Source organism: Phallusia mammillata, chromosome 4, assembly GCF_965637545.1.
Source record: "Phallusia mammillata chromosome 4, kaPhaMamm4.hap1.1, whole genome shotgun sequence".
Classification (NCBI taxonomy): domain Eukaryota; kingdom Metazoa; phylum Chordata; class Ascidiacea; order Phlebobranchia; family Ascidiidae; genus Phallusia; species Phallusia mammillata.
Window position 1 is genome coordinate 20,453,869 of NC_137255.1, and position 16,658 is coordinate 20,470,526.

The 16,658-nt window shown below is 38.3% G+C and overlaps 2 protein-coding genes across 3 annotated transcripts; both read left to right on the forward strand.

Annotated features, from left to right (window-relative positions):
• The first annotated feature begins 829 nt into the window (after positions 1-829).
• Positions 830-6,647, forward strand: LOC145224996 (long-chain fatty acid transport protein 2-like). Of its 2 annotated transcripts, XM_080091640.1 has the most exons (13): positions 830-1,024; positions 1,080-1,221; positions 1,366-1,542; positions 1,618-1,717; positions 2,052-2,144; positions 2,724-2,882; positions 3,091-3,215; positions 3,907-4,104; positions 4,256-4,326; positions 4,445-4,571; positions 4,628-4,817; positions 5,005-5,125; positions 5,382-6,647. In XM_080091640.1, exons 1-13 carry the CDS (start codon positions 864-866, stop codon positions 5,563-5,565), a joined length of 1,848 nt encoding a protein of 615 aa, XP_079947766.1. In that variant the 5' UTR covers positions 830-863; the 3' UTR covers positions 5,566-6,647. The 2 variants fall into 2 exon arrangements, with proteins under 2 accessions (XP_079947766.1, XP_079947767.1); XM_080091641.1 differs by lacking the exon at positions 830-1,024 and having other exon boundaries at positions 1,157-1,221; positions 1,312-1,542.
• Positions 6,648-9,960: 3,313 nt separating this feature from the next.
• Positions 9,961-15,681, forward strand: LOC145225191 (long-chain fatty acid transport protein 2-like). The gene is made up of 13 exons (XM_080091870.1): positions 9,961-10,161; positions 10,224-10,365; positions 10,514-10,690; positions 10,757-10,856; positions 11,228-11,320; positions 11,865-12,023; positions 12,533-12,657; positions 13,362-13,559; positions 13,770-13,840; positions 13,961-14,087; positions 14,148-14,337; positions 14,451-14,571; positions 14,839-15,681. The coding sequence occupies exons 1-13, from the start codon at positions 10,001-10,003 to the stop codon at positions 15,020-15,022; spliced, it is 1,848 nt and encodes a 615-aa protein (XP_079947996.1). The 5' UTR covers positions 9,961-10,000; the 3' UTR covers positions 15,023-15,681.
• The last annotated feature ends 977 nt before the right edge of the window (positions 15,682-16,658 follow it).

Sequence of the window (16,658 nt, forward strand, 5' to 3'; positions counted from 1 at the left end):
ATAAATATAACAGCACAAGCGCTTTGTTACATCACGACGATGTAAGTAGAGTTTGAGTCATTTTGTGTGTGTTCAACGCCAAAAGGAATGTTCTGACTCTTGCCAAAAGGAACGCCAAAAGGAATGTTCTGACTCTTTATAATTGAGATTTTATCCACTATAACGTTATTACCTGTTTTAGATTTCATTGTCGACAGTGACACGATCGTTTCACGGTCTGTTGTCCACTAGTAATGTTACTGACTGAGTAATGTACTGTTGTTATTTGCGAAACAAATGAAAAAATAAAAAAGCTAGTCGTTTAAACGAAAATGTTCTTCAGATTGTGACATATTATATCGTTTAAAGAAGAATTAGTGGTAACAGAACTTGTCGTGGTGGGAGTTTACGAACTCTGAAACGCAGTCGTGTCGTGTTGTGTTCAGAATTGATCAGATTTATCTTCGACTTGTGTCATGTCAAGAAGGCTTTAGTCAAACTAAAAAATATCTGGAAAGCAACGAGCGCCGGACATAATTATTCCGTATCGTGCGGTGATGAAGTTTCCAACGTCAGGATTGCTGCATATGTTAGCAGGGAAACTGCGTAAGCATACATACTAAAGCTAACTAAGTTGCTTGAAAAGAGCAGCGGTGCCAGGGTTGGCCGACCCCTAACTTAGCTTGTACACTTTCTGCGAGCGCATTGACCAATTTGTCGAAGGTCAGGCCTGTCAACAGATTAGGACCGGGAATAGCTGTTCTCGTATTCGTGCTTAAAAAAATTTGTCCTTGCACTTGCTTTTTGTGTGAACTTTAACTGCAGGTGTTTTCGCTCTTGTATAGGTTTTTAAAGCTTATCGTTCTGTTTACGAACCAATAACGATGGTTTTGTCGTATTTGCAACGTATACCGCTTGCTGCAATCGGCTTGATTAAGAAACGTCACACTTGGCTGGCAGAAGACATTACCTTTGCAACTGCATATGCAAGCCTGTTGTCGAAAAACAGAAAGTGGGAGAAGTCCAAATTTGTTATTTACGACATGTAGGTCATTTGTTGCTTAGCTTTGCCGTTGTTAATTATATGTCCGTTGATACAGGCTTCAAATGCAGGCGAAAAAACTCCAAGATCGGAAGTTTGTGTTGTTTCAAGACGACGTGTGGACGTATAAACAGATGCTGTGGTGGGCCAACAAATGTTGTAGAGCTTTGCGCTCCGAGGGGATGCAACCCGGAGACAAGGTGAAATGAAAGGATTGTTGGCACTTCATTTTTAACATAATGTGCTAGCTGGTATCGGTCAGTTTAGTTAATGGGAGGTTGTTTTGGTAGCCATGTTCGCCAATTTCAAGACATTCTTTTGCGTGAATTCTACTTGCCTGCTAGATTGGTTTGCTTATGATGAACGAACCGGCATACATGGCTATATGGGCTGGAAGTACAGCACTTGGGGTTGTACCAGCTTTTCTTAACACGAACCTGCGAACGAAGTCTCTGCTTCATTGTATCGACCTGGCAGAAGTCAAGTCGTTAATTATTGGAAAAAACACAAATGTTTTTGAGGTGAAACACGTTTGTTTAAAATTTGTACACAATTAGTATTGTTTTAAATTTGCCAATAAGAAGACTTTTTCTCAGGTTGTCAACCAAATCAAGGAAGATCTTCTGAAACGCGAGATTACTGTATATGTTTATGGGGAGCAAACGGAAGATTATAGATCGTTTTCCAACCTGGTAGGTAAGTGAAATCGATGTTCTTTCCTTATTTTGTCTTTTTACCTCCCTTAAAACTAGTGTATACAACAAGATAAATGTGGTTTCTCTGCCCTACCATTTCATTGCGAAAAGTTAAATTCTCGCGCCATGCGCAAGTGGCCTAAATTATTGTAGGAATTAAAACTTAATCACTTTCATTTTCTGACATTGCCCCGAAGATTCGTAAACCGAAACTTCAAGTGACAGAAAAGTCCTATCTCTCGTAAACCATAAACTGATTTTCGTCAACGACGTTACTGTTCTGAAACCGACACTATGATTTTGCCATAAATCTTGAGCTGTTTCTTTTTCTGCAGACATACAAAAACATGACGACATTCCAACTAGTTGGAGAGGCGTGCGCACACCTACTGATCCTGTATGTTACGTTTATACGTCGGGGACAACAGGTATACAGTGTTACATCCGCAAAATATGTACCAAACTGCATGCCAGATATAAACACTTACCAGTCACAGTAATAGGGTCAACCGTTTAACGTTTAACAATACAAACTAAACTCGGTTGTTCTGCAAACGTTTAAAAAATCATTCGTTTTTACTGACAATGGTCTTTGCAATTACATTGTCACGAATAGTGGGCATTGTTATGTCTCATACTTCATAAATTGCAATATAAGGGTGGATGGGCAATTTGTTTCGTCTATTTCTTGTGAAGTCAAAATGAAATAAGGTGGAAATTTCAAACTTGTTAAAGCGTATTTTTTAGCCTACAAGTCGAATTTTTGTTTACACGGTCGCAAAATCGAGCATTTCATAACAATATAGAAATCGCTTGGTGGACCGCGTTTTTAAATCTTGAGCAATGGCTGAAATCCTGTTAAAAGAAAAAATCCACGAGCATTAATAAAGGCCGTTTTTGGTAGTGGCCCGTTCTGGTGGAAACGCGTAGCATCGTGACGTTACGTACTTTGTTGTTGTTTACGTACCGGCCCGGTTATAGGTTAAAAAATGACTTGCGAATTTTAGGTCTTCCCAAGGCTATTAAGATTCGCAGTCGTAAGTGTTTACAAGGTGCGGCCATTGTACGTCTATTGAAGCCAAATGCCAGCGATATTATATACACGTCTTTGCCACTATATCACTCATCTGCGGCATTTCTGGGGTTTTGCGGAACTCTACTCTCTGGTAAGTTTTACCCACTGTTAACAATTTTGTTGTTGTATGAAATGCATTGCGCAAGACATGCACAGGCTATATATTGTAGGCTGAAGTTTTTTAAGGTACTCTACCTTGTTATGACGACCGTTTCAAACATGTCTTTCAGAAGGGTTTAATTTTTATATCTTGCCCCATTTTTATTTCTTGCATGTTTAAGATGATGTCTTATTTGAAGGTTCTGCGATTGCTTTACGGAAAGAATTTTCAGCCAGCCAGTTTTGGCCAGATTGTCGCAAGTATGACGTCACAATCATTCAGTACATCGGCGAGACGATGCGATATGTCTGCAAACAACCAACGGTTTTTAAATAAGCTACTAATGATGCATCGAATATTTGATTTGCCGCAATTATTTGGCTGAAACTAAATATGTTACAAACACAACCTTAAAGTGAAAATCGTGCCATTTCCGCCTAATCACGCACCACTAAATCTTTCAAACGCATAAAAACTTTTGTGCATTCTTTACAAAGGATAAGTAAATCATTCGCAGGCTGGCAATGAACCATAATACCGACGAAGCAAGAATCACAACGAAACAAAAGAGTTCTTTTGTGCCAGAAACCATGTTTTTATGTCAAAAGCGTAGCATGACGTCACAAATGATTTGATCTAATTTATTCGGTAAAACTACCGAATATTCGGTTTCAGGCCCCACTTAATTTAACCGATTCGGTGCATCACTACCAGCAACTCCAATGCTTATTGTTTGATATTCTTGTTAATTTGAATGTGTACATTTTTATTTCTTTGTTCTCGGTATTATCTGTATTGTTTTGATTTTACGGTTATAACTCACATGCAGTTTATGACATAATTCTTATATTCTCGCGAGCCGAAGTACACAAAAAACAACAAAACCATTCAAAGCGTAAACGTAGCTTTCGATTCCTAATTCTCTGTGCTCGTCGGCATTAAGCGCCATGACATTATATTTAAAGCCGCACTTTGTTTGTTTGTTTTCTTAAATAAAAAAATCTTCCTGTTGTAGACTGCAGATGATCGTAAACACAAAGTTCGAGCTATAGTAGGAAACGGTTTGCGACCTGATGTTTGGCGTACATTCCTCGATCGTTACGGTGAAAATATTCATGTGATGGAGTTTTACACGGCTACTGAGGCCAACGTAGGTTTCATGAACTTCCACAACAAATTTGGATGCCTTGGAACGATGAGTCCACTTTGGAAGGTTTGATTGTTCGTTAAGGGGTTAAATTTGTCAAACAAGCAGAAATTAAAACATGTTTTTTTAGTGAAATGGTATGGTCTTACTTTTTAATAATATCATTCTGTCCAACAATTTAATTGACATATAATTTGATAAACCACGTCCTGTTTAGAAACTTACAAATGGCGTTTTGGTAAAATACAATTCCGAAGCCGATGAACTGGTGCGGGACAAAAATGGACGGTATGAAGCAATCCAAGTCCATTTAAACACATCAATATATTATAAATCTATTAAATATTACCGAAAATGTCTAGATAAGGTTATGCTGCAATTAAACTATTCCTTCCAACCTATTTAGTGCCATCGTCGCCGATGTAAATGAGCCTGGTCTTTTGGTGGGAAAAATTAACAAAACTTACTTTTTATCTGAGTACAAAGGAAACAAAAGTCTCACCGAGAAAAAAATCCTTCACGACGTTTTCAAGGTCGGTCGTCATATGTGACGAGAATAATGGCAATATCGCAATACGTTGTTTAACAGGAAGGCGACAGTTATTTCAACACCGGAGACCTACTCATGTGCGACGAAAACTATCACGTGTATTTTTGTGACCGTGTTGGCGACACCTTCCGGTGGAAAGGCGAGAACGTTTCGACGAATGAAGTGAGCGATATTGTTGTGCAAGGTCCAGGAATCAAGGAGGCCAATGTATATGGGGTCGAGATTCCAGGTTTGTGAACGGAATTCCTGTTTAATCACCAAACCAGTTTTATTACCTTGATTTAATTTGGTCTGAGATGCTCAGTCAGACTCTTACTTACTGAAATTGAAACTTTGTTATGTCTAAAGTTTCTGTTTAGTTTTAAGTTGATTTGCTTTTGGAAAAACCATTAATACATTATCTGAAATTTTTACAGAAAGCGAAGGTCGGGCAGGAATGGCAGCAGTTGTACTGGACAATGATGAACTTGATTGCCAGGGTTTGTACTATTACGTCTGTGACAACCTTCCTTCCTATGCAAGACCCTGTTTCGTTAGGTAAACCGTTGCTGCATAACATGCATAATATTTTTGGTGAAAACCATATTTTTTGTGAAAAAAGTGTTTTTGGTTTCGAACAGTTTAGGTCTAATTCATTTGGCCCCTTTGCCTACTTACACTGACCGCAACAAAAAAATGCATTATTTTTGTTTTCGTTCAGAGGGTTGGTTCAACATAAAACTCCCTGCTAAAAAGCTTACTGGCAATTCTTATGATTTTGCTGATATCTAAGTTTTTTCGTGTAATCACACAGAGTACAAGATTGTTTTGAATTGACTGGAACTTTGAAACAACGCAAAGTGTTGTTACGCGAGGAAGGATTTGATTTAGAGATTGTCGAAGATCAGATTTACTTCCTGGACATGAGCAAGAAAAGATATGTTCTCCTTACTCCCGAAATGCAGGCCGGAATTAAAGATGGGACGATTCGAGTTTAACGTTCTACTTTTGAATATCGTATGTTCTTGTTATCAACCTGTGCACAAAGCGTGTAGCGAACATGGCAAATCGACTTTATTTTACGTGATTCATGAAGCTTGTGTTTCAGTTTGTGTAAGAAGTGGAGTAAATGCACCGAAAATTGTTGTTACAAACTGATGTAGTGCAAGGCTCAACACCGCTGCTGATACGCGAGGGATTAGTGCTGCGTAAAAACAACGCATACATGAACTTTCATTTATCTCATCACATATAGGCTCCAGTCCAACCCATGTTTTTCAATAAATCAGTTCTATGATAACTGATAAGCTGTAATATATTGGCATGTATCAAATATTTGTGTTTTTTGTCAGTTCTTCAAAATTAATGTTTGACTTTAACCGGTGATAAGCGCGAAACAAAGTCATCGCGCTGTTGTAATTTATCTGTTCCCCTTCTCAAACCCGAATGCAACCACATACGATACTGGCCCAGTATAGCGCTATATAGGCTACCCAATATCGTATGTGGTTGCATTCATCGCGCGATTCATGGCCCTTTTGTTAAAATCCCATAACATTTTGAACCGGTTGTAATTATCGAAAAGTATTTTCACGTTTTAGTTTTTTTTTTGTTTTAAATCGTACAAGTTCCTAATCCTCTGGTTGTATAGCACAGAGTTGCAAGCGGGCCCGAAATCTGAGCCCGAACCCGGCCCGAACCCGAAAGTATAAGCCCGAAGCCCGGCCCGAACCCGAAACGTTTTTGAGAAGCCCGTTTAGGCCCGAAATTTTGATTGACAGGCCTATCCACGAAAGCCTTGCAACAAAGGATGAGAAAGAAAAAAGATAAAGACAACAAACACAATGAACAATAGTAGACAATGAGGTAAACAATACGTTTTAGAGTAGGGTGGGTATTAGGTCAAAGCCAGAGAATTGTTACTAAAAAGTGGCGGCAACGGAACTTAAAGTAAGGCCCGTTTTGAGCCCGTTTTCTGACAAATACCTAAGCCCGAACCCGGCCCGAACCCGGCCCGAACCCGGCCCGAACCCGGCCCGAACCCGAACCCGGCCCGAAAAGCCCGGCCCGACTTGCAACTCTGGTATAGCAATGCTGCAATTTTCTGCGTGTTATCACACATTTAAGAAGTTAAAGTGTGTTGAATCGCCCAGCCGTAACCTTTTGAGAATAAAATTTGGTATTTTGTTTTTGGTTTGTTTGAATAAAATCATTTACAGATTTTTTTTGGATCTTCTGCTTATGAAGTTAACAAACTCGGCAACATGTTAAAAATGATTAAAACGTGACTGCCATGTGAATATCACTTTAATGCGAAATTGCGTTGTATCAATCTTATGGATCCAAGCATACACTTAATTTTCCCTTTTCTTTTAATATAATATTTGAAATATTTACAAGAGTGCTTACTTACTCAGTTGGTTCTTTAATCACTTGCACGGTTTTCATTCTTCGTGGTTCCTGTTGTATGTTGTTCCCTTCCTGTTGTATTTGTATGTTGTAATGGATTTTCACCTGATCGGGAGAAAAATTGATGTTGATTTTTATTCAACCTGGAATATGTATTTGCATGTGCCAATTTAGCATGCCCATACATTTTAATACTGTGGTGGGCGTACGAGATCAATTGAATATCAGTGGGGAAATATTTGGACGTCCCTGAACTTTTCAACAACAGCTTTGGACTGCTGTAATGCAAAATCAAGCTCACCTTGTAAATGCAACATTATTCCTTTCATCAGACTTATGTTTTTAGTATTACAATCTAATAAGAACAAACAAATTATATTTAGTTAGTTTCGATTGCTTCTAAAGCAGGGTCTCCAACACACGGCCCGCCAGGCAATTTTCCGTGGCCCGCGGCGTTATCAGCAAATGAAAAAATAAATTAATATCTCGTAAAATTTAAAGGATGTGTTTGTTTTATTCACCCTTCAAGTATTTCACAATTCAAAATCATATATCACTAAGTTAAAAAGACCAAATTTAACCTTTGTGATACATTATTATTATTGTCATGAAATAATGTAACCTTATTCTGATCATCAAAGCGTAAAGTTAAAATCCGTTAAGTTTTTTGTGTCCACTATTTTTGTTTAGCTTAGGGATATGGAACTTTTAGGTTCATGAAAGCCAACCAACATTTTGTTGAAACTTATGTAGGCCGCATTGACTTTTTCAGATGCCTATAGGCCAGTGGTTTTCAAACCATTTCATTTACATAACAGACGTTTCGTAATTTTCCGCGGTCCACGATGAATTCAATGCTAAAACCAATTAAACAGCTTAAGCTGCTAAAAATAATTTAAACGTCCAAATTTATTGATTTATTTTACCCAAATATTATCATGTGGTTACGCATATCAAGGAAGAGCGGGTTGTGACATCACAGACAAAACTAAGATAGGGAATTATGCGCAAACAATTGCTTTCTTTGTTGATTTTTATGAAATAAAAAAGCATTGATGAACACGGAAGTAAGATTGTAAACAATGTAAAGTCATGAGCTCTTGGAGGTCAACGAAAATAACGCCGTTAGCCACTAAGGGACAATGAACTAGAACATTTTGACATACAAGACTGCATGTGGCCCGCGGCCCTCAGAAAATTTGAAAATTGGCCCGAGACAACCGTTGAGTTGGAGACCCCTGTTCTAAAGTTTGCACATTCAATCCAGCAACTAACGAACTACACGTGGTCTAAACTTAATTCAATACTAAGTGGCCAAAAGCACAGCATAGAGAAAGAAACTACAAGGGCATTGTTACGTCACATGGGATTCTGGCATTGTGGTGCAATCACACGACGTGAGATGTGACGTAGGTATACGGTTGAGCGATTTACGATGTTACAGTAAAAGTGAACAAACTTGCTTTGGATCCCTTTTTAAAAAGAAGTATAATTGTCGACGGGACAGTAAAGTAAACAGTGGAAAACATATTCGAAATGTTGTGTGTCATCAAAGTTGTGATAGAAGAAGGGTTCAAACGGTTTCGTAAACGTAAATATGATGTATACTTCTGCATAAATACTTCTGCCCCGCAAAAACATTTACAGAAGTCTGCGTTTGTGCTATTCTTTTGAAACGACATTTTGTTTCATTGTCGTCTACCGATGTTGGAAGCGTTCAGTGAACAGAGGACAAACAGTAGGCCATATGTATTAGTGCCGAGTATCATGGCACAAAATAACAGCACAAACGCTTTGTTGCATCACCACAATGAAAGTAGAGTTTGAGTCGTTTAACGCAAAAAAGAATGCTCTGGAACTTGCTCGTTTTTGCAAAAGCATGTCACCTTTTAGACAGCGTTTGCAGAGCAATTTTGTGTTGTGCCTGCATTTTCGGAGCGTCATCCAAGTTTGCTTTGTTTTTTTGGTCGTGTAATTGCGATTTCAGCAAAAGACAGTGTCGTTACAAGGTCTGTTGACCACTAGTAATGTTACTGACTTCTGTAAAGAAGAATTTGTCGTAAAACAGAAGTAAGATTGCATGGTGGAGTTTACGAACTTTGTGGCGCATTTATGTCGAGTTGTATAAGAAATTGACAGATGGATCTCTGATAGGTTATGTCAGTGGTGGCCAAACTACGGCCCGCGGGCCGCATCCGGCCCCCAGTCCTGTTTCATCCGGCCCGCCAAACACCTTGCCTGGTTTTTTTCCAAGCACCATATTTACCACTGTGAACAAGCAGTGCAACAGCGCTGGCTGCTACTAGCAGTAGCTTGTGGCAAGCGTTGTTATTTTTAGAATAAATGCCCTTGCAGCGTTATTTTTAGAACAGTCTGCCAACCATGACGCAAGTAGCTAACATAGCTGTATGTGCTCTTTTTCACATCCCTTTGGCCTACTTATTGTTATTGTTATTCTACTACAATAATACATATTTTAATAAAGATGGCAACCAGTTACGACAAATTTTACGTAAATCTCATTTAATCCGGCCCTCCAGTGGCAAGACAGTTGCAAATTTGGCCCTCTGGTAAAAAAGTTTGGCCATCCCTGGGTTATGTGATATTAAGAAGGCGTGAGCCAAACTAATAAATATCCGGAAAACAACGAGCGCCGGACATTTCAATTTTTCCGTGTCGTGCAGTGATTAAGTTCCTAACGGTGTAATCGCTACATATGTTAGCACGGAAACTGCAAAAGCAGTGATTACTAAAGCAAACTGTATTACTTGACGAGCAAGCCTGTATAATACGTTGTTGTGTAATTTTTTTAAAAAAAGCATAGATTATTTTGTCGAAAGAAAGACTTGTACAGATCTAAACAGATTAGACGCGCGAATAGTGGTTTCCTTTTTTGTGCTTGCAAAGATTTGTGTTTGCACTCCAAACGGTATGTGGTAAACTTCAACTGACAGTGTTTTCGCTTTTGTTTTGGTTTTTAAGGATCATCGTCTTGTTTACGTAACAATCATTGTCCAATACACAATGATTTTTTTGTCGTATTTGCTGGGAATAGGTTTGATATGGTGGTTGATTAAGAAGTTCTACCCTTGGCTGGCAGAAGACATTTCCTTTGCGAGTGCCTACATGAGCGTCATATGGAAAAGCAAACAGTGGGAGAAGTCCAACCTTGTTCTTTACGATATGTAAGTCATTTGCTGCTCATCTGCAGTTACTACGTTGTAAATTAATATGTCATTTGTCACAGGCTTCAAATACAGGCGAAAAAACTCCAAGATCAGAAGTTTGTGTTGTTTCAAGACGACGTGTGGACGTACAAACAGATGTTGTGGTGGGCCAACAAATGCTGCAGAGCATTGCGCTCCGAGGGAATGTATCCTGGGGACAAGGTGAAATAAATATATTGTTGGCACTTCATTTTTAACATAATGTGCTAACTGGCATTAGTCAGTTTATTAGTCAATATGGATTGTTTCAGTATGGCCACGTTCGCCAATATTATGTCATTATTTTGCGTTAATTCTTCTTGCCTGCTAGATTGGTTTGCTTATGATGAACGAACCGGCGTACATGGCTATATGGGCTGGGAGTACAGCACTTGGGGTTGTACCAGCTTTTCTTAACACTAACCTGCGAACGAAGTCTCTGCTTCATTGTATCGACCTGGCAGAAGTCAAGTCGTTAATTGTTGGAAAAGAACCAAGTCTGTTGGAGGTAAAACACGTTGTTGTTTTCTGATCAAATTTGTAAAACAAATTGGCATGAAGATTTTTTTCTCAGACTGTCAACCAAATCAAAGAAGATCTTCAGGAACGCGACATTACTGTATATGTGTACGGGGAGCAAACGGATGATTATAGATCGTTTTCCGACGTGGTAGGTAAGTGAAATCGATATTCTTTGCTTATTTTGTCTTTTACCCCCTTAATTAAAACTAGTCTATATGCAACAACATGGTATGATTGATTCGATGGAATTGGTAACATAAATATAGTTTATCTGCCCTATTATTTCAATGCGAAAACTTGAAGTTAAATTCTCACGCCATGAGCAATTGGCTCAAAAATATTGTAGGAATTAAAAATCACTATTATATTTCGACATGCCTCGAAGATTCGTAAACCAAAACTTCAACTGACAGAAAAGTCCCATCTTTAGTAAACTATAAACTGACTTTTGTCAACGACGTTACTGTATTGAAACCGGTGCTGTGGTTTAGCTATAGATCTTAAGTTGTTTCCTTTTCTGCAGACAAACAAAAAAATGACGACATTCCATCTGATTGGAGAGGCGTGCGCACATTTACTGATCCTGTATGTTACATTTATACGTCGGGGACAACAGGTATAGTGTTGCATCTGCAAACTTAACAAGTTGAAACACTTCACATCGGTTGTACTGCGAACATTTTAGAAATAATGAGTTGTTACTAACAATGGTTTTCCAAATATATTATCACGGAAAATGGGCATTGTTACGTTTTATTTTGTATCATTTTTAATGTTAAAGGTGGATAGGCAATTTGTTTCGCCACAATGTAAATATTTCTTGCGGAGTTAAAATACAAAATGGTGTAAATTTATCTGATATGTCATAAAAATGTAGAAATAATTTAGGGAATCGCTTGGCGGACCGCTGAGAAACCGTGGGTCGCATTTTTAATTCTTGAGTAATGGCAAAAATCTTTAACAACAACGCCATACATTATCTACATTATTTTAAAGGCTGCTTTTGATAGAGTGGTGCGTTTTGGTGGAAAGGCGTAGCATCGTGGCTTATACGTACTTTCTTGTTCTTTACGTACCGTACTGTATGATGCCATATTTGTGTCAAGAAAAAGATGGCGTTCCGGTTGTAGGTTGAAAAAATGTGACGTGTCTATTTTTAGGTCTCCCCAAGGCTGTTAAGATTTCCAGTGGTAAGTGTTTTCAAGCTGCGACCGTTACATGTCTATTAAAGCCGAATGCCAACGATGTTATATACACGTCTTTGCCACTATATCACTCATCCGCGGCATTGCTGGGGTTTTGCGGAGCTCTAATTTCTGGTACGTTTTACCCAATGTTAACAATTTTCTTGTTGTATGAAATACAGCACACAAGACATGTACAAGCTATATTATAGACCAGTGGTTCTTAACCTGTTTTCCTTGCTGCACCCCTTTCAAATCACCAACCAAATTTCGCACCCCCTTTCAAATCAACAACCCATTTTCGCTCCCCCTTCTGTAATTGCTCAAATAGAATAGACCTAACCAACCTTAATGATTCAGCATCCACCGCACCCCCAGGAACAGTTCTCGCACCCCTGGTTAAGAACCCCTGTTATAGACTATGGTTTTTTAAGGTACTCTTTCTCCATGCCGTTTTACTAAGTCATTTTTTCCTAAAGCATTGAAACATTACAAAAGCAAGTTAAAAAAGTGCTATGGAAGTCCTTCTCATTTTACATTACAATATAGCTCTTGTTATGACGACCGTTTCAAACATGTCTTTCACTTTCATATCTTGCCACATTCTTATTTCTAGCCTGTTTAAGCTGATGTCTTATTTGAAGGTTCTGCGATTGCTTTAAGGAAGAAATTTTCAGCCAGCCAGTTTTGGCCAGATTGTCGCAAGTATAACGTCACCATCATTCAGTACATCGGCGAGACGATGCGATATGTCTGCAAACAACCAACGGTTTTTAAATAGGCTACTAATGATGCACGGAATATTTGGTTTGTCGCAATTATTCGGTTAAAACCGAATGTGTTTCAAACACAACTTTGAAGCGTAAATCGTGCCCTTTTCGCTTAATTACGTCAAACACACAAAAACTTTTGTCCATTCTTTACAAAGGATAAGTAAATCATTCGCTTACAGCGCACCACAATACTCACGAAGCAAGATTTACAATGAAAGAGAACAATTCTCTATGGTAACACCACTATTTTACTGGCAACAAAACATGTTTTCATGTGAAAGGCGCAGCATATGAACGTCACAAATCACGTGATGTCACAAATGATTTGATCGAATATTCGGTTTCGATCCGAACTTAAATTAACCGATTCGGTGCATCACTACAATAACTCTAATTATCATTGTCTTGATATCCTTGTTAATTTGAACATGCACATTTTTATTTCTTTGTTGTCGGTATTATTTCTATTGTTATGACTTTACAGTCAAACATGTACTTTATGATATAATTCTTATATTCTCGCGACACAAAGTACACAACTTAAAAACGTTGGGTAAGACAACAAACTATACAAGGCATAAACATAGCTTTCGATACCCAATTCTCTGTGCTCATTGGCATTAAGCTCCATGACATTAATCTTCAAGTCACCTTGTTTGTTTGTTTGTTTTCCTAATTAAACAAAATCTCCCTGTTGTAGACTGCTGATGATCGTAGCCACAAAGTTCGAGCTATGGTGGGAAACGGTTTGCGACCTGATGTTTGGCGGACTTTTCTGGATCGCTATGGTGAAAATATTCATGTGATGGAGTTTTACGGGGCTACCGAGGGTAACGTGGGTTTTATCAACTACCACAATAAATTTGGATGCCTTGGAACGATGAGTCCACTTTGGAAGGTTTGGTTGTTCGTTAAGGGGTTTAATAAACAGTTTTGTCAGCAAGCAGAGATTAAACAGTTGTTGTCTTTAACTTAAAGTGAATGATCTTGCTTTTTATTATGATCGACAAGTTTATAAAATTTTTGCCTAATATGAGCGGTAATATCATCATTCTGTTAAATTGACATATATTTTGTTGTGTTTAAAAATAAATCATGTGTTGTTTAGAAACTTACGAACGGCGTTTTGGTAAAATACAATTCCGAAGCCGATGAACTGGTGCGGGACAAGAATGGACGGTGAGAATTAATCCAGGTGTTATTAAATACATTAATATATCATATGAATCTGCCAAATATTAGCGACAATGTCTAGGTAAGGTTATTCTGCAATTAAACTATTTTTTCCAACCCATTTAGTGCCATCGTCGCCGATGCAAATGAACCTGGTCTTTTGGTGGGAAAAATTGACAAAACGGTGGCTTTATGTGAGTACAAAGGCAAAAAAGCTCTATCCGAGAAGAAAATCCTTCACGACGTTTTCAAGGTCAATCGTCATATGTCACGTGTATAATAGCGGCATTGCTTACAATTTGTTGTTTAATAGGACGGTGACAGATATTTCAACACCGGAGACCTATTCATGTGCGACGAAAATTATCACGTGTATTTTCGTGACCGTGTTGGCGACACCTATCGGTGGAAAGGCGAGAACGTTTCGACAAATGAAGTGAGCGATATTGTTGTGCAAGGTCCAGGAGTCAAGGAGGCCAATGTATATGGGGTCGAGATTCCAGGTTTGTGAACGGAATTCCTGTTTAATCACCAAACCAGATTTATTCCCTTGCTGTACTTTAGTTTTAGATGCTCAGTCCAAAAAACATTAAATACTGTTTTATAACGTTTCCAGGTAGTGAAGGTCAAGCTGGTATGGCAGCAGTTGTATTGGAAGATGATGAACTGGATTGCAAAGCTTTTTACGACTATGTCTGTAAAAATCTTGCTTCTTATGCAAGACCCTGTTTTGTCAGGTAAATCTTTGCTACATGACAAGTATAACAAAAGCTTTTTTACGTACATTGTGAGTTTTTTTGGATCGGTCCGTTTCGGTTGAAATTATTCGGCTCTTTGTCCTTTTAGATTACCCTCACCAAAATATATAGAAGTTCAGTATGTTTTACTTAATTCATAGGTTTTAGTAAACATACAAACTTCCTGCGAAAATGTTACTGGTTAATCTTACTTCAAATCTGTGTGATTTTGTTTAATATCTAAGTTTTATTCGTGTAATCTCACAGAGTACAAGATTGTTTTGAATTGACTGGAACTTTGAAGCAACGAAAAGTAAACTTGCGAAAGGAAGGATTTGATTTAGAGATTGTCGATGATAAGATTTACTTCCTGGGCACGAGCAAGAAAACATATGTTCTCCTTACTCCCGAAATGCAGGACGGAATTAAAAATGGGAAGATTCGAGTTTAACGTTCTACTGCGCAGAGTGTGTTATATTAGTTCTTGCTTACTAACATGTGCACAAAACGTATTTGTTCGTATTTTATGTATTTAATGAAGTTTGTGTTTCAGTTTGTGTAAGAAGTTGGCCAATTGCACCAAAATTGTTTTTACAAAATGATGTAGTGTAGAAAGCAGCCTCTGCCGATATGTGAGGGATATGTGCCGCGCAGAAAAAAGCGTATGTGTGAACTTGAACATAATACGATTGTCCTTGACTAATCCCTATAGGTGGAAGCACTTTTCCCCTGAACTTATGTTTCTCAATAAATTGCGCTGTTTTATATCCGTTTGTATTTTTCTGTGTGTCATTTCCTTCGCAACGCGCAAGTGTGAATTTACGTTAGCCAAGTAATAACAGTGGGCGAATAAAATTCGGTGATCGCCATTTTGTTTTTCGTCAGTTCGGAAGAAATCATTTGGGAACTTGGATCTGCTGCATATAAAAGTGACAAACTCGCCAAACATCTGCAAATAATTGGAGTGTGGTTGACATACGATTATTCCTTCGTTTAAAAAACGTGGATCGAAACATTGTAATTTGTGACCCAACTCGTTGTATTGGGAGTTTACGAACTCCGAAACGCATTTATGTCGTGTTGTAACAAGGACTTATCAGATGCACCTCAGATATGTTATGTAATATTGAGAAGGCGTGAGTCAAACCATAAAATGTACGGAAAGCATAGAGCGCCGGACATTTTAATTGTTCCGTGTTGTGCGGTGATTAAGTTCCCAACGTTGCCATCGCTGCATATGTTAACAGGGAAACTGCAAAGTAGTGAATACTAAAGCAAACTGTGTTACTTGACAAACAAACCTGAATAATACTTGTTGTACATCAGGGGTGGCCAACCGGTCGAAGCCAAAGAGCCATATTTTTTATTGCGTTAACACAAAGAGCCACATTATACACATAAGCACATATGCCTTGTCCCTTCCTCACACACAGAGACCTGTGCTTAGCCAGATTTATTCCAAATGTCGCACACCAACATAATAATGACACCAATTGGACTTGTACAGACCACGGCCAGTCATTTTCAACAGTGTCTCTCACACAAAACTCCCCTTTCAACGAATCTCACAAACAAAATCAAATATATTAAAATATCCTTTTTGTCTCATTCTATTAATAACGTGCGGTGAGATTCATGTCTGGTGAATTGCTAAAAACATTTTGTTTTCTGTCATTTTGAAGGCTAACTTGACAAAAATTGTTTTCTCAAAAAAATTTCCCGGGTGAAAAACTTTGCGGTATTTTCATCTAATGCGCATGCGCCCCAAACGTAGTCGCCGAGTTTAACAAAAATGCAAAGTGGCGAAACTAAATTCATTGCGACGTCACTAATGCATTTACCACCATTGCGACGTCACTAATGCATTTTGCTCAAATCAAACCCAAGGCAAACTTCCCATAAAATACAACGTTCGTCGTAACCCGAAAACCAACGGATTGAAGCACTATTAATTTACTTGGAACACTTTGTTGTAAATATTGCTGTTGCTTTGTCTCAATCGCATTGTATGCAACAATAAGCAACCATTTATTGTTTAACAATTGAATATATGAGATCACAATCAAGACATTTGCCACAAAAGGTTG